General features: G+C 36.3%; 2 protein-coding genes across 2 annotated transcripts in view; one reads left to right on the top strand and one right to left on the bottom strand.

The window, feature by feature from the left end:
• The window catches only part of LOC6046394, a 50,746-nt gene extending 29,952 nt beyond the window's left edge, over positions 1-20,794 (top strand). Inside the window, exons 2-3 of the mRNA XM_038260277.1 lie at positions 19,822-20,054; positions 20,240-20,794. Of these exons, the coding sequence (XP_038116205.1) occupies positions 19,822-20,054; positions 20,240-20,452 (446 nt within the window). The 3' untranslated portion in view covers positions 20,453-20,794. The remainder of the gene's footprint in view (positions 1-19,821; positions 20,055-20,239) is intronic.
• Positions 1-23,703, bottom strand: part of LOC6046393 (rabankyrin-5) — a 76,634-nt gene extending 52,931 nt beyond the window's left edge. The window contains exons 1-2 of the mRNA XM_038260276.1: positions 23,527-23,703; positions 22,341-23,077 (exon numbers count right to left, since the gene is read on the bottom strand). Of these exons, the coding sequence (XP_038116204.1) occupies positions 22,341-23,077; positions 23,527-23,530 (741 nt within the window). The 5' untranslated portion in view covers positions 23,531-23,703. The remainder of the gene's footprint in view (positions 1-22,340; positions 23,078-23,526) is intronic.
• Between the last annotated feature and the right edge of the window lie 2,397 nt (positions 23,704-26,100).

Below are 26,100 nucleotides of genomic sequence, written 5' to 3'. Positions count from 1 at the left end.
GGTCAATGCGGATGGAGAGCAAATCGAGCTCAGTATCCCCTCACAAAGACTGGTAGTAAGTGTGAAAAAAGAGAAAATGTAAGGAAAGACAAGAAGAAAAATGAAAAGATAGTATGTCAATGCGGATGGATCGATGATCCCCTCACAATGACATAAAAGAAACAGATGGTAGGAAGAAGCAAAATTAGAACTGAAAATTAGGAATAAGAAAAAGTCATGGCAGATGGAGAGCAAGTTGTGGGCAGAGAATGTGAATGCAAGTTCAGTTAAGATTTGGTCTGATGAGGATTTAAAATGGACTGATCTCACCGAATTCCTCGATGATGGCTTGCGTTTCTTCTAGAACTGGTCTTCATGACTCGAAATCATTTGCGCAGCAAACTTGCCTCCTCAGCTAAATCCTTGATATTTTAGAGGGCAGCCAGGCAATTACTTCAGTTCAGAACCCACTCTGGTCATGGCCCTCGGAATGCCATTATGTCCCCGAATCCATTCTCGGCCCCGTTTCCGAACGGAGTTTGTCCTCACTTCACGGAACATGCCATTCATGATGCTGCTGACCACAATACTACATTTTCTAGAACTAGTGCCAAAACGGTTCCAACTGGCACTGCGTAAAACACACGGAAAATTCTTTTTAAAGCTTTTGCTACACGGGACCCAGCTGATTTTTATCCACAAACTTTTCCTCTATTGAAAACAGTATTTCAATTGATGGGGGACATTCCTCCTCTTCATCGGAGATTTATTTTAACTTAAACATATAATTGTCTCAAAAAAGAATTTTTTTGAAGACACATTATAATCTTATAATCTTAAAAAACACAGGTGTATCGCCTTCTACAATTTATGCTCGATTTAAAAAAATAATAAGGCCATAGAAATTTTAACTGCACCATAAAAAAATTTGAAATTAAGTTCTAAAATTCTCAAATTCTGAACTTCTGAAATTCTGAACTTCTGAAATTCTGAAATTCTGAAATTCTGAAATTCTTAAATTCTTAAATTCCTAAATTCTTAATTTCTTAAATTCTTAAATTCTTAAATTCTTAAATTCTTAAATTCTTAAATTCTTAAATTCTTAAATTCTTAAATTCTTAAATTCTTAAATTCTTAAATTCTTAAATTCTTAAATTCTTAAATTCTTAAATTCTTAAATTCTTAAATTCTTAAATTCTTAAATTCTTAAATTCTTAAATTCTTAAATTCTTAAATTCTTAAATTCTTAAATTCTTAAATTCTTAAATTCTTAAATTCTTAAATTCTTAAATTCTTAAATTCTTAAATTCTTAAATTCTTAAATTCTTAAATTCTTAAATTCTTCAATTCTTCAATTCTTAAATTCTTATATTCTTCAATTCTTCAATTCTTAAATTCTTAAAAAATAGCTTAAATGTTAGATTTTTCAACATTGAATTTTATTGTTGTTTCTAAATATCTGATTGCTTAAATTTCTGAATTTATTGTTTTTGTTTCTCAAAAATTTCAAGCCATGAGTTTTTTTATCTCTAGATTTGTTTTCTATTATAATATTATTATTGTCCTATTTTCTTACCTCCACGTTGGCTTGGTTTTCATGATGACCTAGCTGGTGGCCTGTGGAAACGGATCGTAAACCTTTGACCACCGCGGGTCAGAGTCGAGACGGCTAAAAGAAAGGGGCGCGACAATGTGGGAAAGGGAAGTAATTTGTGATTGTAGACGGTATTGTTTTGATTCGCAGTATGTTGAGTCAACTGCTGTGGATGTACCTGAAACATCGCACAACGGGGTTTCTCTTCTCTTCATTCTCAGCTACCACCTATCTCCTATTTTTTATTTTGCTCTTCTGATTCCCAATTCTTCACTGATTCTTCTATTTAATATCCAACATTTGATTTTAATTTTACTAACTTTTGATTCTCTTATCTCTCAAAGCTTTTCCACTCTTTTCTATCAATTGATACTGCTGTAACAAACTTTGTTTTAAAAATATGAAACTAAACGAAACTATTGGCACTACGCCCCCCGGGGCATGGCCTTCCTCTAACGTGGGATTTCTGCTCCAGCGCCTCTGACGAGACAGGAGAAACCGGGACCGACGTTTTACTTCACCATCCGATAGAAGCTCAGTGGATAAGGCGGGAATCGAACCCGCGTCTCATAGCATCATCGGGATCGGCAGCCGAAGCCGCTACCCCTGCGCCACGAGACCCACAACTTCCTTAAAATGTACTAGTAAAAAATCAAATTATTCGCTCTACAGCTTTGCCTTGGCGTTCTCGATTGCGAGATTCCTACTCGAAACTAGGTGTCCGAAGGCTTGATTGTTGAGGCAATTGCAAACCTCTTTTTACACCTTAGCTTCCATCCACCCCGGGATTCTAACTGACGACCTTTGGATTGTGAGTCCAACTGCCTACCAGCTAATCCACCGAGGCAGGACCCAGGGAGACGACTCCTACACCTGAACTGAGCTAACGACCTAACACCTCTAGGTTAGACCGGGACCAACATTTACTTCCCCATCCGACGGAAGGCGTGATCAGACAAATCTCGTCTCAAAATTTGCCACCGGGACCTTCTGGGATCGAACCCAGGCCGACTGGGTGAGAGGCAATCACGCTTACCCCTACACCACGGTCCCGGTGTAAAATAAATGTACTAGTAATATCAAGTCTATTTATCATTCGCCTAATCTTTTTTGATTTTATTGCGAATTTATTTATTTGAATAATTCTTTATCTGTCCTATAAATTTTCATTACTATAATCTAAGCTTGTTTTGTATCTCTATTTATTAACTATTGTCTAATTTTACATCTAATACATCTAGCTTCTTATTTTTATTCTTCAAAATACGCTCATCATTCTCTTACTATTGATACTTGATTTTTATAAAATAAATTCTCTTTTACTGTCTATTGTTTTCAATCTTCACCCTTTTTTTCAAACAAGTGAGGTTTGAGCCCTTACTCAATTTATGGAATGGTTAAAGGATTAACACAAATATTACTATTGTACTTTTGGTAAACTTTTGAATAACATGCTTAGGTCCAAAACATTGTAACAAAACACCGCGACAGAAGAAATAGCAACAGATTAACACGATTCAACATTAGGGAAGATTTCAGGAGAAAACAGTACACAGTAGAATAACAACTAGTTTTTGTATTCAAACTAAAAATAAAACAGTACTTGTTTTAATGAAAATTGATAGGCACACTATAAATGGTTAGGCGCTTATACTTACATCAAACCCTACGTAATGTACCACCCCCGGCCGAGTTAAAATGCGTAACCGGAAAAGAAGGTGTGCATGCCTGGCACGAACACTCAAAGCGTGTTCTAGCGTGCTGCTCGTACTGACTCAGAGCAAGGGTGAGATGTAGGTGTAAGGGCAGTGCGTGTTCGTCGGGAACCTAGTGCATAAGATCGGTCAAGGCCCGTTCTTACACTGAAAATTGCGAATTGCGAATATTATAATATTATTTTTAATGTTGGAATATTGAATTTTGTGTATGTGTTTTTTTAATAGGGGTCATTCCATCTGAAGCGGAACAGCATTTGAAAATTACCATCTCCGATCCTGCTCAAATTTGGCAGGGCTGTTGATACTATCAAAACATGCAAGAATCCGGAATTTCATCCAAATCGGACCACCCCCTCCATTTTTGTACCTCTCCAAAAAATCGACTTTTTGACGATTTTTGACCAAACCTCCTAGTTTCAAACGACAATAACAAAACTTTAAACGGTCGTATCTCAAAACACCCCATCTTATTTTTTTTATTTGACCTCACCATCGTGTTCCCCGGCCAATTTTACATAAGAATCACTTATCGACAAAAATGAATATGTTTCGTTCCAGAGATATCGAATTTTAAAGTTTTGTGTTTTCGAGATTACCTACATCAGCTTCATTCGCCGCATCTGCTAGAAGCACACAGGCGGGCTGATCAATAACTGCTACCTGGCCATTTATTGAAATAATATTTCATCATAAATAATCTTTATAAAATTGGACAAAAATTGACTGTATAACACTGTAGGAAACTGGAGTTGAATCACGAATGTGCTCAAAAAAATGAATGAAGTGAATTTCTGTGCTAACCCATAGGACAGAGCAATAACGCGCACAGTAAAGGGCAAAATTGGATTCCGACTGAGCGAGCAGGAAAATGCAATTAATCTTGTTAGTAACACTGAACAATAAGTGCACGATACATTACTGAGTAAAAAATATGAACTAAAATTTATAAAATTTGTGTATACGTTGTACTCTAGTGAAGGACGATCACAAGGAGCAGGAAAAGGATTTATGGAAAGTATAAAACTGAAAAATGTAAGAAAATCACAAAGTTTGATCTGCTGCAAAGCGACTAATTCCCCTAATTTAGTTGAGATGATTTCGACACCGTCCGAACAACAGTTTTTTTTCTTATATCAATCTTGGATTCTTTTAATTAAATGGAGCTGGCTCACAATATAAAAATTGATTTAATATGATCAATCTTTTAAATCATAAATCGGATTTGCCAAATTATGGTAAAGTGTCACTAATAAACTAATAATAATAATAATAATAATAATAATAATAATAATAATAATAATAATAATAATAACAATAATAATAATAATAATAATAATAATAATAATAATAATAATAATAATAATAATAATAATAATAATAATAATAATAATAAAGCAGGTTTTGGGGTTTTTGCTGAATGACACTATTTTGCTACCGCCCATGATAAAGGCCCTAGTCATGGCCTCGGAGGTACTCTAAAACAAAAACAACACGTAAAATTACCCAATAAATATTCCTTTCACAAAAATAGATTGATCAAGAGAGGGAACAGCATCTAATTCCAGCGTACCTCTACTGTTGCCATATCAGCGCTTTGGCATTCAATCGAGTGATAAATAGCTCAATAATAAGTGAACAAGCAAGTTTCTATCAAAAGTTTTGCAAAATTTGTTGTTTAAATAGTGCAAATGAGTAAATTGGACGAAACTAGGAGCGAGGACTTAACCTGCCAAACATACTAGAATTTCTAGGTATTAGCTTTATGAATAACTATTTGCGTAAAATTATAAAAATATAAATTAAATTAATCATCTCCCAGAACACCAGGTAGCAGTTATTGATCAGCCCGCCTGTGTGCTTCTAGCAGATGTGGCGAATGAAGGTGATGTAGGTAATCTCGAAAACACAAAACTTTAAAATTCGATATCTCTGGAACGAAACATATTCATTTTTGTCGATAAGTGATTCTTATGTAAAATTGGCGTGTTCCCCGATGGTGAGGTCAAATAAAAAAAAATAAGTTGGGGTGTTTTGAGATACGGCCGTTTAAAGTTTTCAATTGCGCAATACAGGTAGAAAAAATAAATTAATCAAAATTTTGATCACGGAAATGGATTCTACGTCCAATTTCCTTCAAAATTGAGTCTAAGACCGACCCTCTAAGATTTGTGGTTCCTGAGTTATTGTCGTTTGAAACTAGGAGGTTTGGTCAAAAATCGTCAAAAAGTCGATTTTTTGGGGAGGTACAAAAATGGAGGGGGTGGTCCGATTTGGATGAAATTCCGGATTCTTGCATGTTTTGATAGTATCAACAGCTCTGCCAAATTTGAGCAGGATCGGAGAGGGTAATTTTCAAATTCGCACTTTTTCGTGCACAGTTGAGATGGAATGACCCATAGCAGATTTGAAAAATTGTTGTTTTTTTTATTGTGTATTAGTTTTATTTTTAATTTCTCAAGTTCTAAATTTTTGCTTTTTACTTTTGTTTTTATTTTTAGAATATTTGTATTGCTGAATTTCTTAATATCTGTTAATTATAAGTGAGAATATGCCAAAAAGAAGGAATTAGCCTTCCAAACATATAAATAATTAACCCAATCACAATTTTAAATCACGTTTTAATAAATTATTTTTTTTCCAAAAATAATGAGTCCGGATGAAAAAAATTCTTTTCACATCGTTATATTCAAATTGGTAAAATTCGTGATATACAAGAAACTCAAACAGCTTATCGCCACTCTTACCTATTGAATTCGGAAAACAACCGTGTCCCCTCAACATTTTGGACTAGTCGGCGCCACTGGTTTAAAATCTTCTGTAAAAAGGAAGAAATCGTAAAAAACACCGTAAAATCGTTGTGACATCAGAAGAATTAATCGTTCCAATGACTTCTGCTGAGTAAGACTCGTCCAACCAACAACGTTTAGGATCAGGTACACGCAGAGAAGACCTTGATTTGGTCGGTGTATGTGTGTCTCGTTGATGCATGTCTTTGATCTTCGTCAGAGTATCAACAAGCAACTACCTGCTGCTGAACTGTTGATTCTGCATACAGTAATAATAATATTGACATGTTTGCGTCTAGGCAGCCATAAAAATTGTGTGACATTTTCTTAAGCTTCCGGTTTTTGTTTGGGGGACATTCGGTCACACCTGGCCAACGTAGGCTCATGAGTCAATCTGGGCTGACCCAGAGAAACCGTAAAGTTTTATGATTTTTAGCGTGAACTTCGTGGGCATGAACCCTTCGGGGCAACTTCCATGAGTCACAGCCACACACAAATTCAGAGCATTTCCCATGAGTTTGGGTTCTTATCATCCCACATACAATTGTGGCCAACGCCACGCCAAATGGCAATGACACTTGGCACAGACCCCAGACGAAAAGCATTAAGTTGATATTGTTCAAGAGTTGGCGACTCTCACTCTCTTGGGGACGCGTATCGTCCTACGCGTCGACAGTCAACAAAACGGTGATGAGAAGTTGTTTGTTCTGAGAAATGAGGAACTTGTCCAAGACTAGCAAGTGAGGGGAAAAAGGAAGAACCGTTTAATGTGGCCCATACGGGCAGACGATTTGCAATTTGAGGGTCAGCAGACTGCTGGAGACGCTGGCCATGCCAGAGAGATGATCACTTGAGTTGAGCTGGTTTCGTCTTCTCATCTGGAGTTGGTCCTACGTAAACAATCATTTCCTCGAGTGGTTGTTGCATTGAGTTGTATTGGTGGTGGGTGTAGCATAAAATAATAAAATGTTTATTTAGAAGAAAGACCACAAAATTATACCCTGATTCATATTGTGGTCTTTCTTGGTGGAGTTTTCTTTTGTCAGTCATCGTTTCAATTTCTTAAAGATAATTTTATACCTTAAATCCTTATCTATGGTGTGTTACCCACACCACAATTCGTGCCTTCCATTTTATAAGAACAAATTTTTTTTAAACAAGAGTGTCGTTTGAGTGAAAGGGATTCACTCTTGTTTACAAAAGTTATGTGCCGTTTTGAAATGTTGGGCTCCAATTTAAAATTTCCACACTTGAATTTTGGAATGATCCACAGATTTTAGATTTAATTTGTATTTAATTTATATGAGTTTGAATGAGTCATTTAACCTTATTTAAAATTTGTGCGAAAAAATGGCTTAAATTTGCGTCACATTTGCGACATTTCCTCAAGGTTTGCCGTCATCACCTGCTGCTGCTGTGACCTACTGATGCAAAGGGGCATGTGTTGACGTATGTTAACCCTCAACAGGGTGAAACATTTGTTTTTTATAATGATTTTTTTTAAATCATTTTTCTGTTATGTATCTTAATAAAAAAAAAGTTATTCCGAATTCAAATAGAGTGTAAAAATCATGCATCTTCTAATTTTTCAGTTTAATTATTTGTAATCCATTAGATGTTCAACAAACTCTATTCAAGTATTTTCTCATATCCTGTCAAAACTTTTATACATAGCAAAAATAATTTTAAAATATTCGATTCAACAACAGATTCAATCAACAGTGAGTAGTTCTCTTGATTTGCGCAATTAGCTGTGTGATTTTTAAATTTGGGTCATTCCATCTCAACTGTGCACGAAAAAGTGCAAATTTGAAAACTACCCTCTCCGATCCTGCTCAAATTTGGCAGAGCTGTTGATACTATCAAAACATGTAAGAATCCCGAATTTCATCCAAATCGGACCACCCCCTCCATTTTTGTACCTCCCCAAAAAATCGACTTTTTGACGATTTTTGACCAAACCTCCTAGTTTGAAACGGCGATAACTCAGGAACCACAAATCTTAGAGGGTCGATCTTAGACTCAATTTTGAAGGAAATTGGACGTAGAATCCATTTCCGTGATCAAAATTTAGATTAATTTATTTTTTCTACCTGTATTGCGCAATTGAAAACTTTAAACGGCCGTATCTCAAAACACCCCAACTTATTTTTTTTTATTTGACCTCACCGTCGTGTTCCCTGGCCAATTTTACATAAGAATCACTTATCGACAAAAATGAATATGTTTTGTTCCAGAGATATCGAATTTTAAAGTTTTGTGTTTTCGAGATTACCTACATTAGCTTCATTCGCCGCATCTGCTAGAAGCACACAGGCGGGCTGATCAATAACTGCTACCTGGTGTTCTGGGAGATAGTTAATTTAATTTATCTTTTTATAATTTTACGCAAATATTTATTCAAATGGCTAATAGTGGAAATTCTCGTATGTTTGGCAGGTTAAGTCAAAAAGCCGTAATTGCCAATGGTAAACAAAGCTTATTTTGCATCGGTATCCGACCTACTTACGAAAAAACAAATTTCAAAAATGCTTAAGATTGTTCATCAACTCGTCTCTCAAGTGCCCCAAACTGAAAAAACAATTGAATCTTGTTACAATTGGGAGAAAAACAAATATTAGTGTCGGAGGTCACGGTGGCTCTTACGGCTTTTTGAAAACTCACCCGAGATTTTCACTATTTAAACAACAAATTTTGCAAAACTTTTGATAGAAACTTGCTTGTTCACTTCTTTCTTATTGAGCTATTTATCACTCGATTTCAGTTGAAAACGCTTTTAATCAGCTGTAATTGAATGCCAAAGCGCTGATATGGCAACATTAGAAGAACGCTGGAATTAGATGCTGTTCCCCTACCTTGATCAATCTATTTTTGTGAAAAAAATATTTATTGGGTTATTTTGAATGCACCGTTTATTAACGTGTTGCTAACCGTTTTAGAGAACCTCCGAGGCCATGACTAGGGCCTTTATCATGGGCGGTAGCAAAATAGTACCATTCAGCAAAAACCCCTAAACCTGCTTTATTATTATTATAGTTTATTATTGACACTTTACCATAATTTGGCAAATCTCATTTATGGGTTAAAAGATTGATCATATTAAATCAATTTTTATATTGTGAGCCAGTTCCATTTGATTAAAAGATGATTTTGGTCAAGGTACATTTTATTTAAAAAAAATCCTTTATACGTGAGGACAGCAGCCGTATTGTGTTCCAAGAATCCAAGAATGACAGAAGAAAAAAAACACTGTTGTTCGGACGATGTCGAAATCATCGCAACAAAATTTGGGGAATTAGCCGCTTTGCAGCAGATCAAACTTTGTGATTTTCTTACATTTTTCAGTTTTATACTTTACAGAAATCCTTTTCCTACTCCTTGTGATCGTCCTTCACTAGAGTACAACAAATCAACAAATTTTATTCATTTTAATTCATATTTTTAACTCAATAATGTATCGTGCACTTATTGTTCAGTGTTACTAACAAGATTAATTGCATTTTGCATCGGAATCCAATTCTGCCCTTTACTGTGTGTCGTTATTGCTCTGTCCTGTGGGTTAGCACAGAAATTCACTTCATTCATTGTTTTTAACAGATAAACATTCGCGATTAAACTCCAGTTTCCTACAGTGTTAAACAGTTAATTTTTGCCCAATTTGATAAAGATTATTTATGATGAAATATTATTTCAATAAATGACCAGGTAGCAGTTATTGATCAGCCCGCCTGTGTGCTTCTAGCAGATGCGGCGAATGAAGCTAATGTAGGTAATCTCGAAAACACAAAACTTTAAAATTCGATATCTCTGGAACAAAACATATTCATTTCTGTCGATAAGTGATTCTTATGTAAAATTGGCCGGGGAACACGACGGTGAGGTCAAATAAAAAAAATAAGTTGGGGTGTTTTGAGATACGGCCGCTTAAAGTTTTCAATTGCGCAATACAGGTAGAAAAAATAAATTAATCTAAATTTTGATCACGGAAATGGATTCTACGTCCAATTTCCTTCAAAATTGAGTCTAAGACCGACCCTCTAAGATTTGTGGTTCCTGAGTTATCGTCGTTTCAAACTAGGAGGTTTGGTCAAAAATCGTCAAAAAGTCGATTTTTTGGGGAGGTACAAAAATGGAGGGGGTGGTCCGATTTGGATGAAATTCGGGATTCTTGCATGTTTTGATAGTATCAACAGCCCTGCCAAATTTGAGCAGGATCGGAGAGGGTAATTTTCAAATGCTGTTCCGCATCAGATGGAATGACCCATTTGTATTTTTTTATTTGGATTAAAACTTTGTCCATACTCCTTACATTCCCTATGCCGCAATTTTGCATGATAAATTTTTCAATACAAGTCTCCATACAATTTTGCGAATTGGTCATACAAAACTGGTAAGTAAATATATGGGTAATTCTCTACCAACTCACACGAAATCGGGAAAAGTTGCCCCGACCCCTCTTCGTTTTGCGTGAAACTTTGTCCTAAGGGGTAACTTTTGTCCCTGATCACGAAACCGAGGTCCGTTTTTTGATATCTCGTGACGGAGGGGCGGTACGACCCCTTCCATTTTTGAACATGTGAAAAAAGAGGTGTTTTTCAATAATTTGCAGCCTGAAACGGTGATGAGATAGAAATTTGGTGGCAAAGGGATTTTTATGTAAAATTAGACGCCCGATTTGATGGCGTACTCAGAATTCCGAATAAACGTATTTTTCATCGAAAAAAACACTAAAAAAGTTTAAAAAATTCTTCCATTTTCCGTTACTAGACTGTAAAAAATTTTGGAACATGTCATTTTATGGGAAATTTAATGTTCTTTTCGAATCTACATTGTCCCAGAAGGGTCATTTTTTCATTTAGAACAAAATTTTTCATTTTAAAATTTCGTGTTTTTTCTAACTTTGCAGGGTTATTTTTTAGAGTGTAACAATGTTCTACAAAGTTGTAGAGCAGACAATTACAAAAATTTTGATATATAGACATAAGGGGTTTGCTTAAAAACATCACGAGTTATCGCGATTTTACGAAAAAAAGTTTTGAAAAAGTTACTTTTTGCGTTTCTCTTTGTTTCGTCGTCCGTGTCTGTCGCGGGTGACCATGAATGGCCATGATCGATGACGACCAACTTTTTCAAAACTTTTTTTCGTAAAATCGCAATAACTCGTGATGTTTATAAGCAAACCCCTTATGTCTATATATCAAAATTTTTGTAATTGTCTGCTCTACAACTTTGTAGAACATTGTTACACTCTAAAAAATAACCCTGCAAAGTTAGAAAAAACACGAAATTTTAAAATGAAAAAATTTGTTCTAAATGAAAAAATGACCCTTCTGGGACAATGTAGATTCGTTTTCCAGAGATTTTCAAACAATCACTTTAAAAAAGAAACACCTCTTTTAGTCCCCTAAAAAATGTAAAAAAATGGCACTTTAAAAATATAATTTTTTAAATTCAAGTTTTAGAGATAAAAAAGTTAAATAAAAAATCATCTTTTTCGTGTACAATTAAAATACGTACGGAATGGTTTAGAAACATACATTACTGACCCTGGTAGAGAAGTGTTCAAAGTACCTCATGAAGAACGTTTCATAAAATTTTGAATAGTTTAAAAAGTTTGTTAACTAAAGTTAAAAAATTATGATGAAAGTCATTATTTTAAACTTCTAAAGTGTCATGATTTTCTCAATGAACATGATTTTAAATCGGAAAACGGAATGCATTTTCAGATTCTTTGGACAATGTTCCACTAGGAGAAGGTTAAATAAGTTCGTAAATAATAAATAACATGTGTTATTTAAACACATTTAAAAACAAATCTCCAAATTTATAGGCAATTTTAGTAGAACAAATTTCATAGAAAATGAGAAAACTTTTGATTCTTGCTTCGAATTTAGTTTAAAATGCAATATAATTTGATATTTGTATAAACAAAACTAGTTTAAACGAATTTCAGGCAAAATTCCGACTTTTTAACAATTTTACCTAAAATGTATATGTATTAAAAGCTTTTAAACTTAGTTAACTAAATATAAACATTGATTTTTTTTTCTTAAAAACTATATCAGCTACTTAAGTAATGGTACATTTAACGTACAAATAAATTTTGAACATCTTAAATATGATTTTAACAAGAAAAACTATGACTTTGATAGTCATAGTCACCACGGAATTTAAACTAAGAATTTTTAACGTAACTATTTGTCTAATTAATTTTTGAAAAAACTTTTTTTTCAAAATAGTGCATAGACTTTGTGTAACATACTTCAGTACATGTTTTAAAAATAATAATCTTGAGAAAAACCTTACCTGTTGGAAAATATTCCAAAATGAAATTGTAATCCTATCAAAGTCACCCCGGTTTACGGTACCTGTATTTTACAAAAGTCCTAATTATAACCTACAACTTAGCCGAAGACACCAAATTGATCAGAAATTCAATCTCAAAATGAATAACTATATAGCCATTTTGTATGACCAGTGACGACCACCCAAAATTGTATTAAGGGACTTGTACGAAAAAAAATGATGCAAAATGACTTCTTTTGACACAAGGAAAACAAGAACGAAGTTTCATTTAAATAAATAAATACAAAGAAAAGTCGATTTGCGAAAATGGTTCAGAACCACATCGCAATGACATTTGTGAACAAACTCTTCCCAACATCTACGCTTTGACAATGTAGGTCAGCCAAAATTATCTCAAAAACATTTCTCTAAATTTAGAATCACACTCATCACGCACCAGACTTAATGGTTGGCGATCTCTAAAAAATCCAAATATTTGCCCAGCTTGAAACCATTATTTATAGCTCAAGCTCTCATAATCGCCATCATCTTCACCGACTCTGAGCTCCGCGCTCGATGGATTGAACTCTAGAGTTTATTCGATCTTCAAGTGTGCACATTCACCGTTCTCCACAAGCGTGTTTTTTTTTCAAGTTCCTTTCCATATTCAAGGATGAACGCGTTTCCGCTCCCGCTCCAGACCGATTTCAAGTTCAATGCATCGTATAAGGGCAGGTTCGGCGCTCTGACAATTACTCGGGGCGAGCCCGATCGAGTATGGCGAGGTTTCCTGCCTAACCGTCGATTGACCACCTCCCCTCTGAAATTTAATTTTTATAAATGATTCAACAGCTCGCCACTCAACGGTTAACTGTCGATTGTTATAAGGACGAACAACTATTCCTGCGATTGTTCCTGTTGAGGACTGAGGTGAAACTTGTTCTTCGCAAGAAATGTAACAAGTATAAGTGTGTCACTTGGCCAGGGAATACATTGAAAAGTGAAAGGAAATAAGTCAACTTGTCCTTTTCATTGTATCGCAAAGACAAGTAAAAGGGTTTTTGGCAGTAACTTGTTAACCTTAAGTTAATTTATTCTTGAAAATTTTGGGTGAAGATCAGTCTCTCGTCCAAGTTCAAGCTTTTAACAAATATTACGAAATTCGATAATTTATTCTGTCTACTCACCTTTTCCAAACTTTGTAATAAATAAGCAACGATTCGAATATTTAGCATAAATTATCCCAAGCCACCACACCAAACCACCAATGAACAGTCAATATCTTGCCAAATAAAAGCTGTAATCCTACAAGAAAGGGTCAACAGCCTCCAATCAGGTCGAGAGTGTCGAAAGTGTACTACTTTCACTTTAAAGTTGCATTTTTTTTACTTCCTCTCATTAGCCAATTTTCATCGGTCGAACGCATCTCGTCGTCGATTGGCTAAATGTCAATCAATAAAAGTAACCACCAAAAATCAGCCCCAAATCAGCAAGACGCAGCTGCCACCAACTGGTTTTTAGTTTCACGTGTCGGACCTTCTTTTTTTTTAGGACAGCACATTGTGATTGTGACGACGACGCTGCCCGGTGTTTTTTGCGGCGAACCTGTTTGTTATATAATTTATAGACGAAAATGTGCCAAAGACATCAGTTTCGGCAAAAAAGGGTTAGATCATCTCGGTGTAGGAAGTTCGGTAACGATTTGCTCTCGGAAAAATCAGGTTTTTTTTGCACGTGTTTGAGTTTTATGATTTTTGATTCGTGCCAATCACCAAAAAGTATTTAAAAACTTTTTTTTCTCTTGATATTAAAACAGTTATTATTTTTAAGTTTTTTCTATTCTTCAAAACAAACTGTTCTTGCTTGTTGTTATATTTTTTAAGTCGTTACATTCTTTCAAACTTGAGCAGTTCTTTAAAAAAGTCTGATTTTTAAAATATTTTGTAAGTAGTCTAGCTTTTCAAAAAACAACCTTAAATTTTTGTGGAAAACCATTCTATCTAATATAGGTCATTTAAAAAAAACTGGCTGGTTGAAAGTTTAAAGTATTTTAAACTATCAATCTTCGTCCTTTCGACGTTCTTCCTCTCGACCTTTTGTCTATTTTCAACCTTTAGTCCATTCCACATTTTGTCCATTTGACCTTATGGCTTTCGACCTTTTGTCATACATTCAATTACTCTTAGCTTTAAGAAAATTGTAATTAGAAAAGCCGACTCGGTCCGAACTAGTTCCCAGTACTGAAAAGGAAATAATTCAAATCATTTAAGGCTGGTACAAATTTTATTTAAAGTTTTTGTCTCCTTCCCTTCAACCTAATCAACTTAAAATGCATTCCTCTGCGTTTAGAATCATTTTAAGCATGTTTGGGTTGATTTGAAAATCTATTGAATTTTTGAAAAAAAATTGATGTTTATTATCGCAAAAAGTTTGTTTTCGCTAAAATTTTTGATTTCGTCAAACCTTACATTTATTGAAAACTAATGATTGCAAAACAACTGCAATAAAAAAAACTTTTTTTCATGTAAATGTTGAAGCTATGGCTTGTTATTTAAATATTTATATTTTTTATTTTTGATCGAAGTTTCGATATTTTGAAAAACCATAATTTGTAGTGACTCAAAAATATAGTTTTTTTGGTCCCACAAAACATAAAAAACAGTTTTAATATCTAATAGGAGCAATTCTCTCAGATTTCGGTCATTCGATTTTTTTTTGTATTTTTTATTCTGGCTGAAACATTTTTGGTGCCTTCGGTATGCCAAAAGAAGCCATTTTGCATCATTAGTTTGTCCGTATAATTTTCCATACAAATTTGGCAGCTGTCCATACAAAAATGATGAATGGAAATTCAAAAAATCTGTTTCTTTTGAAGGAATTTTTTGATCGATTTGGTGTCTTCGGCAAAGTTGTAAATATGGATAAGGACTACACTGAAAAAAATGATACACGGTTAAAAAATGGTGATTTTTAATTTAACTTTTTGTCAATAAAATTTGCAAAAAAACACTATTTTTGTGTTTTATTTTTATTTTTTGATATGTTTCAAAATGGCCAAAATTTTAATATCACGCCCTTTTGAAATGTTAATCTTGGTTTAAATTTTTAAAAATATTGTTGCTGAGATATCAACGTTAGAAAACGGTGGGTTTTTGGGTGAGACATAGAAAACATCAATTTTCCTGTTTTTAAACCTTTGCATGGCAATATGTCAGCAACTAAGGGTCGTATCAGCAATGTTCAAAAAAGCAAAATATAAGAATTTGCTCAGCTTTTCAAACATATTTTTTTCAAAGGTGGACAAACATGTGCACTTACCTTAAAAAATTAAAAACCGCTACTATTTTCAAAAAAAAAAAAAAATCACCTAAAAATGGATTTTACTTGAAAACGGTGAACTTTATGAAAATTTCACTAAAAGCTCTTGATTGCAAATTTGATTTTACATCGAAAAATGAAGTTGAAAATTTTTTGGGACCAATACTTCGATTTTTTTAAAATCAGTATTGATTCAAAAATTCATAACTCGGTCAAAGATTTTTTGCACAACCTGGAAATTTCTGAAAAGTTGGCTTTTGATGTCTCCTAAAACATATAAAAAAAAACTAACATAATCCACCTATGTGGTTGATGCATTCCTCACTTTTTACCAAAAATGAGTAATATGAGTGGTTTGGACACACATTTCAGCTTTTTTTAGTTCCAGAAAAAAACACAGATATAACTTATGTGGTAATAACACGAGACAGGGTTGCCAGATCTTCAATGTTTTGGACTCATTGGAAAGGCCTTTCAATTACCTAACCAACGATGGGTCAGATGATGGTTCCGGACATAGTTTACATACATTTCTGTGAGATCCGGCTTCAAAAAAGTACATAAATATCACTTAAGTGGTCATAACTCGAGGCAGGGTTGCCAGATCTTCAATGTTTTGGGCTCATTGGAAAGTTCTTTCAATTACCTAACCAACGATCGGTCGGATGATGGATCCGGACATAGTTTACATACATTTAGGTGAGATCCGGCTTCAAAAAAGTACATAAATATCACTTAAGTGGTCATAACTCGAGACAGGGTTGCCAGATCTTCAATGTTTTGGACTCATTGGAAAGTTCTTTCAATTACCTAACCAACGATGGGTCGGATGATGGATCCGGACATAGTTTACGTACATTTAAGTGAGATCCGGCTTCAAAAAAGTACATAAATATCACTTAAGTGGTCATAACTCGAGACAGGGTTGCCAGATCTTCAATGTTTTGGACTCATTGGAAAGTTCTTTCAATTACCTAACCAACGATGGGTCGGATGATGGATCCGGACATAGTTTACGTAAATTTAAGTGAGATCCGGCTTCAAAAAAGTACATAAATATCACTTAAGTGGTCATAACTCGAGACAGGGTTGCCAGATCTTCAATAATTTGGACGCATTGGAAAGGCCTTTTAATATTCTAACCAACGGATATTTGCGAAAACACATTTTTATACATAACTTTTGAACTACTTATCGAAACTTCAAACAATTCAATAGCGATGTATAGGACCTTAAACCAAGTCGAATGCAACTGGTTCGATCAAAATCGGTTCAGCCAGTGCTGAGAAAACTCAGTGTGAATTTTGGGCACATACATACATACACGCACACATACACACACACATACACACACACAGACATTTGTTCAGTTTTCGATTCTGAGTCGATATGTATACATTAGGGTGGTCCAAATCCGGACTTTTTTGGGGCTACCCTCTGAAATCAAAGATTGACCCATCACTAGGCTAAATTACAAATTTGAGCTCATTCTGACCACGGGAACCCCTCCCTCCAATCGCTTAAAGTTTGTATGGGAAAAATCGTCAAAATGTATGGAGAAAAGCAACTGTTTTACTTTTTTACCTGTGGAAGGCGCCATATTTATCCGATTCTTACCATTTCTCAAATGTAGAACCTTCATTAAATTTAGAACAATTTTCCCGAAGACACCATATTTTTAGGATTTTTCCCGCGAAGTTATTAGCGCCCAAAACTGACCCTTTTTGCGCGGCCAGCTGTAAGGGGCTACCTAACAACGATGTTTATTTCCAATTCGTACACGCACGTGCTCTCTCTCTCTCAGGTTCAAACTCTCTCATGAGCTTGCTTGCCTGCCTGCTTGCCTGTTTGCATACAAGCTCGCGCGCTGTTTCTCTGCTTGGACTTTTGTCGTCGCCGTCGTTTTCGTTTGCCGTTCGTTGCGCTGAGTTCCTGGCATGTTTATTATTATTTTCAACTAAAATATCAGGTTTGATCCAAGATATAAAATTAAATGTATTATGTGATTAACAATAGATATCATATTATCAGAGCGTGTGAGATAGAATAAAATATTTCGATGAATTAGTTCATCCATGGTCATCTGTTATTATTGAGTAAATTTTTAAATAGGGATTTTGTAATTGATTTAAAAAAAATACAGGTAAGCTGACAAAAAGTTAAGAAAAGTTGGAATATTTGTTGTAGGTAGTCGAGGAACACAGAAAGAAATTTCCAGACAGCACAAAAAGTATTAATTTTATAGAGTATGAATGAAAATTTCCAGCAATAATTGTAAAATAGCCTTGATTTGTAATAAAGTATATTTTTGTTAATGCAAACTACCTAAAGTAACATAATTTGTATTACCTGAAGATATTTTTTAATAATTAAATTATTATCATGATTATTTAGCATATACGAACAACGGCTTGTAATACTTGGAACAAACAAACCCTGTTAACCTGGCATTTGCTGTAATTTTTTAATGAGCCTAAGCTGTCTTTTCTTTAAATAATTTTTTTTCCGTGCATTTTGACATTTTTAAAGAATTTATATGCTAAATATATCTCAAAACAAACCTGCTATTTTAGTTAAAAATTATAATAAACATGCCAGGAACGCAGCGCAGCCGATAGCAAACGAAAACGACGACGATGACAAAAGTCCAAGCAGAGAAACAGTGCGCGAGCTTGTAGGCAAACAGGCAGGCAGGCAAGCAAGCAAGCTCGTGAGAGAGTTTGAACCTGAGAGAGAGCACGTGCGTGTACGAATTGGAAATAAACATCGTTGTTAGGTAGCCCCTTACAGCTGGCCGCGCAAAAAGGGTCAGTTTTGGGCGCTAATAACTTCGCGGGAAAAATCCTAAAAATATGGTGTCTTCGGGAAAGTTGTTCTAAATTTAATGAAGGTTCTACATTTGAAAAATGGCAAGAATCGGATAACTATGGCGCCTTCCACAGGTAAAAAAGTAAAACAGTTGCTTTTCTCCATACATTTTGACGATTTTTCCCATACAAACTTTAAGTGATTGGAGGGAGGGGTTCCCGTGGTCAGAATGAGCTCAAATTGTAATTTAGCCTAGTGATGGGTCAATCTTTGATTTCAGGGGGTAGCCCCAAAAAAGTCCGGATTTGGACCACCCTAGTATACATGAAGTTGGGTCCAGGAGCTTTGAATAAAAAGTTCATTTTCAGAGCAGGATTATAGCCTTACCTCAGTGAGGAAGGCAAAATAGTGTTTTTGCAAATCAAGTTTTAGTGACACAAAGTTAAATTAAAATCACAATTTTTTTTACCGTGTTTTTTTTTCAGTGTAGTCCTTATTAATACCTACAACTTTGCCGAAGACACCAAATCGATCAAAAAATTCCTTAAAAAGATATAGATTTTTGAATTTCCATACATTATTTTTGTATGGGCAGCTGCCAAATTTGTATGGAAAGTTATATGGACAAACTAATGATGCAAAATGGCTTTTTTGGGCATACCGAAGGCTCCAAGAAAGTTTCAGCCAGATTAAGAAAAACAAAAATTAAAATTGAAGAAAAAAGACCGATATGAATATGTTATCTGATATGATATCAACATTGCTGAAGTTTCAAATCGACCAAATACAGATTTTCCGATAGTTAGCAAAACATTTAATATGACCTGAACTCCCAAGCTCGAGAAAAAGGGGCATTTTTATATCGAAACTCTCCATTTTTCTCGAGCTTTGGGAGGTCAGGTGTTTAAAATACAAAATAAATACGTTGGAAATAGTATGGAAACAAAATGCGTTTGGTGTTTTGGGATACGTACACCCAAATGGTGTTCCCATAATTTTGCAAAAAATCTGCATGAAAACTTTCTTCATACAGTTTGCGGTAAATGGATTTGAAAATATTGCCCGGTATACCGACGGTTGTCTGACTGTGTTGAAAATTTAAAAAAGAAATCCTGTAGCAAGGATCGAACCAACAACTGCTCGTAGGAAATCTCGCAATAGAGAACGCCAAGTCCATGGCCAAGTAGAGCGAACAATTTGAATTTTTGTATGTAAAAAATCGATTTATCTCTTATTATCTAGAAAAAAACGTTAACAAACAGAAAAAGAATATTTGTAAAATACTAGAAATTAAACCACTAAATAACGTACATCCCCCTTCTTTCTCTTCCAGAAATCGACACCGCCCTCGGGGTCAAGTGTTTCCGGTGTACGGTGGCCCCACCGAACCGGTACGCCAACAACACCAAGCCCCAGCTCTGCTCCAAGTTTGACCACTCCGATTACTACACGGTGGACTGCCCGTGGTCGACGATGTGCGTGAAACGAATCTTCAAGCTCCAGCTGATGAAGGCCGAGCAGGAAACCATCAGCCGGGACTGCGCCCAGCAGAAGAACACGGAACAGGTACGGAAATTGGCCCAGAAAAAGGGGTGCGGACTCGCTCGTTAATCACTTTCCACATTCCCCACAAAAGGGAAAGTTTTTATCAGCGATAAGGTGTGTGCCCGTAACGGGTCACGCAATGTTGCGCTCCGACCTTGAACCGTAAAGCTTATCTCACGCTCTCACACATTTCTCCCTTTTGGCAGATCTACAAGAACGGTAACTGGACCAAGGAGCACCACATCGAGGAACCGTACGAGGAGGGTTGCCAGACGATAGACGACTCGACGTACTGCTTTTGCCGGGGGTCGCTGTGCAACTCCGCGACCAAGGTGGAGAAGAACAGCTACCACACGGACGCGATGGCCGTCATTTTTGTGTTCAACGTGATGAAGTACATACGAAACATCGAGTACTGACACCGGAAATGCCTTTCGAGGGGAAAAACTCTGTAGGATATAGGACAGTAGAAGACGTTTAGCGCGTTGTTGATTCTTGATTCCTTTACGGTTGACAATTTCATTAGAGATTAGGCGATGCATCGCTTTGGTGAACGCAAAGTTGGTGCAAAATGTACATAGTGAGAGTACATCGAAAAGGGGATTCGAACTATTTCTTTTTTAAAGAGAAGAAATATTAGAGACTAGATTTTAAGATCTATCTGACTGAGAAGAGTAAGTCAATTTAATAGTTTCATTTTTAAACTTTAAACAATTGTTTTCTTATCCAAATTTTGTGATATTTGTATGTAATGTATGAATGAATAAATGAATGAATAAATCAAATGATACTTTTCCTGCTTTAAACCATCCGAAATGTCCCTACTTTTCATTAACTTTTCCTTGCATTCCTCATAGTAAGAACTTGTTTCGGATCAATGAACTTGTTTCGGATCATGAATGATAAATTGTGATTTTTAAATAGCCCTTCCAGTTTCCGTTGATTTGAAGGCGAACTGTAGGGGAAATATGCCCATTTTAAGCCTAATAAGCGGTCGTGTTTTAATGATGCTGGATAATCTAGATTGTTCCTTGAAATTCACTAAAACCAAGTACATCAACGAGTAGAGCAACTTTTTGTGAACATTTCTGTTTATTTTCACTTTTATTAAAAGTTATGCTATTCTTTTTACAAGCATTTAAAAAAAAAAATTTCAAAAATGCATTCTAATCAGTCAAGTGCATTGGGCCACGCCCATTTTTCTATTTTCAGCTTAGTTCTTTTTTTCTTCCAGCGCTCTTTTGGGTCTGCTTAGTGCTGCCAAAATTGATGAAATTTTAAGCGAACACTCACGAAAAGTAGCATTTATAGCGAAAGTTTCCTGGCAGCACTTGCTCACTCTAACAGACTCTGCACCAGCATGTTGGTGGTGTTGGTGGCCACCCTTTGTTCTTTATTTGCCTTTGCTCCTCGCTCGGTTTTCTCCAGCCTTCGATTGGAATGGGTAGTCAAAATGCAAACGTCAGAAGACTTAGCGCGTTTGTTTTTTTAATGGTGCTTGCTATTTACATTTTTCGGGATTATTTTTCAAGTGAGTGACTAAGTAATGGTCAAAAGAACATGTTGCCGGTAGTTGGAAGCAATTTTATATCTTAAGCGCTTTGAAATCGTTAGCGCAAGTGAAAATATATTGATGGCGACTTTCGTTAAGCAGTTAACCTCTGATCTTGCGTGTGGATGTGTGTGCCACCAAAATGATGAGAAATGGTCTCGCAAAATAGAAATTATGATGAAAAGTGCATTAAATTTGATCTTTTTGGCCAGTTAGTGGCATACATTTGCGTGCTTACTCGAGGCGGTGCTGTTGCTGGTAAGTTTATAGCCTAAATAGTATTTTTGGAGCTTTAATCGAGCATCAAACTCTCCATATGACGAAGATAGGTGTTTGATTAGAAAGGGTATATTTCCCCTAGTTAAAACTCTAAGCTAAAACTCCAGAGGCAGTCTGTTAGCTTATATAGTATCGCAAGGCATGTTGCAACCTTCACGCAACTGAAAACTGTTGCGTTGCAGACATCGTCTTTGCTTGGGACGTATGATTCAAGTACCTAGAATGTCACGCCTAGGGCATGCGATGGTAACGCGCGACATCTTTAAACATTTTGGATTGACACCGCAGATAGAGCTTTAAGACTTGGTCAAAAGTCCAGAGTTAGGTCTTTTTGAAGATCATGCCGCTGCTGTGACTAAGATAGTCGGCAAGACAATTAACCAACCCTACCTACATGTTCCTACGAATTTCCGGTTATGTCTACAATATAACAAGTTTGACTTTAAAAAAACAACAAACATTATTTTCGTACTCACCGAACCGTCGTTCTCCACCAAGCACAGGAACACAACGTCCTCGCGCAGCAACCGGACCGCGGCATGCAGAGGGTGCTTCGTTTTGCTCTTGAGCATCTTGTACAGCAGCGGACCGGACATGTGCTCAAAGTCCTGCGGCGTCAGGTCTTCCCAGTGGGTGGAAATCAATCCCGAGCAGTACTCGAGCAGGTTCGCGGCACCAACTTCTTCGGCCACACAGTAAAACCGAACGCACGACCGGACGGACACCGACGAAACGAGGGCTCGCTCGCACAAACCCATCAACCCGGGCAGCTTGAACCGATGGGAGGTCTTCAGCAGGTCTAGTGCAAGGGAATCGTGCTGCAGGTCTACGACGTCGGTGTAGATCCATCGCAGCAGGGCGAAACCGACGTCGGCGTCCAGATCGGACCAGTCCAGCTCGGTTTTGTCCGCAATGACCTCCTCGCGCCACTCTTCGCTGCGTGCGTTCAGGACGAACTTGTGCGCCGGCATGGTTTTGTCCTTCAGCTTCACGGTGATGTCCGAGTACGTCTTGCGGCCGTATAGCGTGGCCACGGTCATCACGAGGCGTGAACAGAAACTGCTGAACTCACCGAGATCGCGGTCATCGCTGGAGGCCGCCGCCTTGCTGTACTTCCGCTCCAACTCGGCATAGTTCTTCTGCAACTTTGTGTACTCTTCCTTGAGGAGTTTCAAGTGCTTTTCGAGTTTCACTGAGTCGTTCGATGCGCTTGCTGAAAAGCAAAAAAAAAAAAAAAACGAAAAATGAGGAAGCAATTTAATAAAAACACGCCAAGAGGAAATGTTTTGCACCGAACCGGCGAATGTTTACAACTTTGCGCGAACTGGCGGAATGATAAGATATCAACCGGGAGAGAGGAAGAGAGCGAGCAAAAGAGAGGCCAGAATGTGAACACATCAGCATAAACGCCTCTTGGACGTCCTTTACGCAAAGTGAATCTGAATGGGTGTGGAAAATTGATTTGAATTTTTACATTCTACAAAAAGTTAATCTCTTAATTCCGTTCGTTGCCGACATTCAACAGCCTTAAATTAACAACTTGACATTAGTTTCATAACAAAACAAGTCGAAACTAGCGCAAAAACTACGATTTTAGTTACACCATACGAATTAAAATTGGGAACCCTTATCATTCAATTACTCCCCAATTCCATCACTCACCCATATCACTCTAATGTTGCGCCCAACCTCCGCACCAAATACACCAAAAACACAATCTTTCGAGACCAAAACCGACCGCGAAACACTAGAAAAACATAACTTTCTTCATGCCGATTTGATTCGATCCGAGAAGTCGCGATTCTGTTGATTAAACTGCGTAAAGTCAAAGCGATGAAAAGAGAAATTTTGATGGAGAGAGAAACGTCACGCGACATGACAGCGGGATAGCGTGGGCATGAACCTCTTTGTCGACTTTATGAGTTTGATCGACTATAGATGCAACAGGTGCGCGCATTTGGTGCCATCTTGCGAAGAAGGAGTAAAGCTCGCGTTCAAAATGGTAGTTATGGTAGTTCAATGTAAATAGAATGGATTCCCTTGCAAGCCAATGCGGTTCGGCGTGGTTCACGCCGTTCATAGCTTATGAGCTTTTTGAAAAAATCTAAGTGTTTAGTCGATTTCATTAGTCTATGGTGTGATTGTGTTTTTTAGTTATTAGGTACGTCAACCAGTCTTCGACAGTTTTGTGGTTGGTTGGTCACTTTTTTGTTTGACACTTTTTTATTTTGTACCCCGTTGGTTGTAGAGATCCTTAATAGGGAGACTTGTCGAAGTGAATTTGACTTACAGTCATCCCACATATTCGGAACACCCACAAAATCGGAACACTTTTGAGTTAATTGGTCATGCCAAATGCAGCTTTTCTGTCGACCCTACTATTTTTAGGACCTTTATTTGGACATTCTCTGGCTATTTCACTAGTAAAAGTAGTACTTTTTAGACAAAAACTTCATTTCAAGACAATTTATCCAGAGCAGCAAAACACTACCTCCAAATTGCCTGTTTCATAATTGTGGGTTGTTATTGTGCCTCCCACAATTGTGGAACACCTGAATTTAACTGAAATTTCCACTAAAAAAGTCATCAGACCATGTATAAAACATCACTAAGCTTGAGTTTCATTGATTTCAGTGTGTGAAGTCATTATTTTGTTAACAATCTGTACTCCTGGAGAGAACCAAGGTTTGTTTACATCCGTAAGAAAAAAGTGTTCCGAATTTGTGGTTTTCATGGGTCAATGTTTTTCATTAAAAAGTTGACATAAAACGTAAAAAACTGCAGCCGGTCTATACCTCAATCGAAAGATCTTAAGAAAAGCTTCCACATGAAGATAAAAGCAAAACATTATGTTCGACTATTGATTTTCTATGATTGTTTGACCATCGGCCGATCTGTAAACCGTTCCGAATATGTGGGATGACTGTACCTAAGGCCACCAACTCTTGCTGAGCAAAAATCCGTACACTTTGCCGATATGACATCATGGTGTAACAAAAACTGTCAATAAATTATTAAGATAAATTAAATCTAATAAATTTGAGAATTAAAAATTTAAAACTGTGTCGTTTTTACAGCTAACAAATTTCACAAAATGCTATCAGAGTGCTTATGACTTGCACGTTTATAAGTATTCATAAAATAAGCCGTGATTTGAATCAAATCATTATGTTTTTCATTTTTTTGTTTAACGTTTAAAAGTTTACGAAATGACAAGTTTGCTTTTACGAATAATATCGTTCTTAGTGTTTTCACGAACACTTTTCCAGAGTTTTTTTTATTGAAACGGTCATATAACATGTGAAATTAAAACAGTTTATATGACCTTATAAAACTCTAGATTTGTTAATTCAAATGTTCAAATGTTTTCACAAGTTTTAGAAAGCCTTTGGAAATGGATAAATATTAGGATGTAACAAAAATGACTTTTTGGCGGGCATTCAGGGGTTTGTTCCGGTGGGCATACTGAGCCTAAATCCCAAATATGAGCTTGATTGGACGTAACAGGAGCTGGCGCTCCGCCCTTCAATTTTAAATGGGATTTAACCCGTAAAAAAGATTTTTTCAAAAATGTCACTTTTTGAGGCATTTTGACCACCAATGCGTTCACCAAAAACATCACTGGCGTTTAGGCCAAATCCTTGCGCATCTTTTGGTATATCTAACATTGAAGTTTGGAGCATCCTGGAGCTCGGTACAGACCTTCAAAGTTTGGCATTTTTTCGAAAAATCGGCCCCGGCAAAAAAGATATGCGTCGCACCTCGCGACGCCCGAGACGCCATTTGATTTTGCTGGGACCGATTTTTCGAAAAAATGCCAAACTTTGAAGGTCTGTACCGAGCTCCAGGATGCTCCAAACTTCAATGTTAGATATACCAAAAGATGCGCAAGGATCTGGCCTACACGCCCCAGTGATGTTTTTGGCAAACGCATTGGTGGCCAAAACGCCTTAAAAAGTGACATTTTTGAAAAAATCTTTTTTTACGGGTTAAATCCCATTTAAAATTGAAAGGCGGAGCGCCAGCTCCTGTTACGCCCAATCAAGCTCATATTTGGGATTTAGGCTCAGTATGCCCACCGGAACAAACCCCTGAATGCCCACCAAAAAGTCATTTTTGTTACATCCTAATAAATATATATACATAGTAAGGAATTTCTAAAAGAACAGTTCTAGAGTCAACATATGAAAGACAATAGTCAACATATGAAAGACAATAGTTCAAAAACTCTAGAAT

This window comes from Culex quinquefasciatus, chromosome 3, assembly GCF_015732765.1.
Source record: "Culex quinquefasciatus strain JHB chromosome 3, VPISU_Cqui_1.0_pri_paternal, whole genome shotgun sequence".
Lineage (NCBI taxonomy): Eukaryota > Metazoa > Arthropoda > Insecta > Diptera > Culicidae > Culex > Culex quinquefasciatus.
The sequence above is the reverse complement of the archived record's forward strand: the minus strand, read 5'-3'. Positions and strand labels throughout refer to the sequence as shown.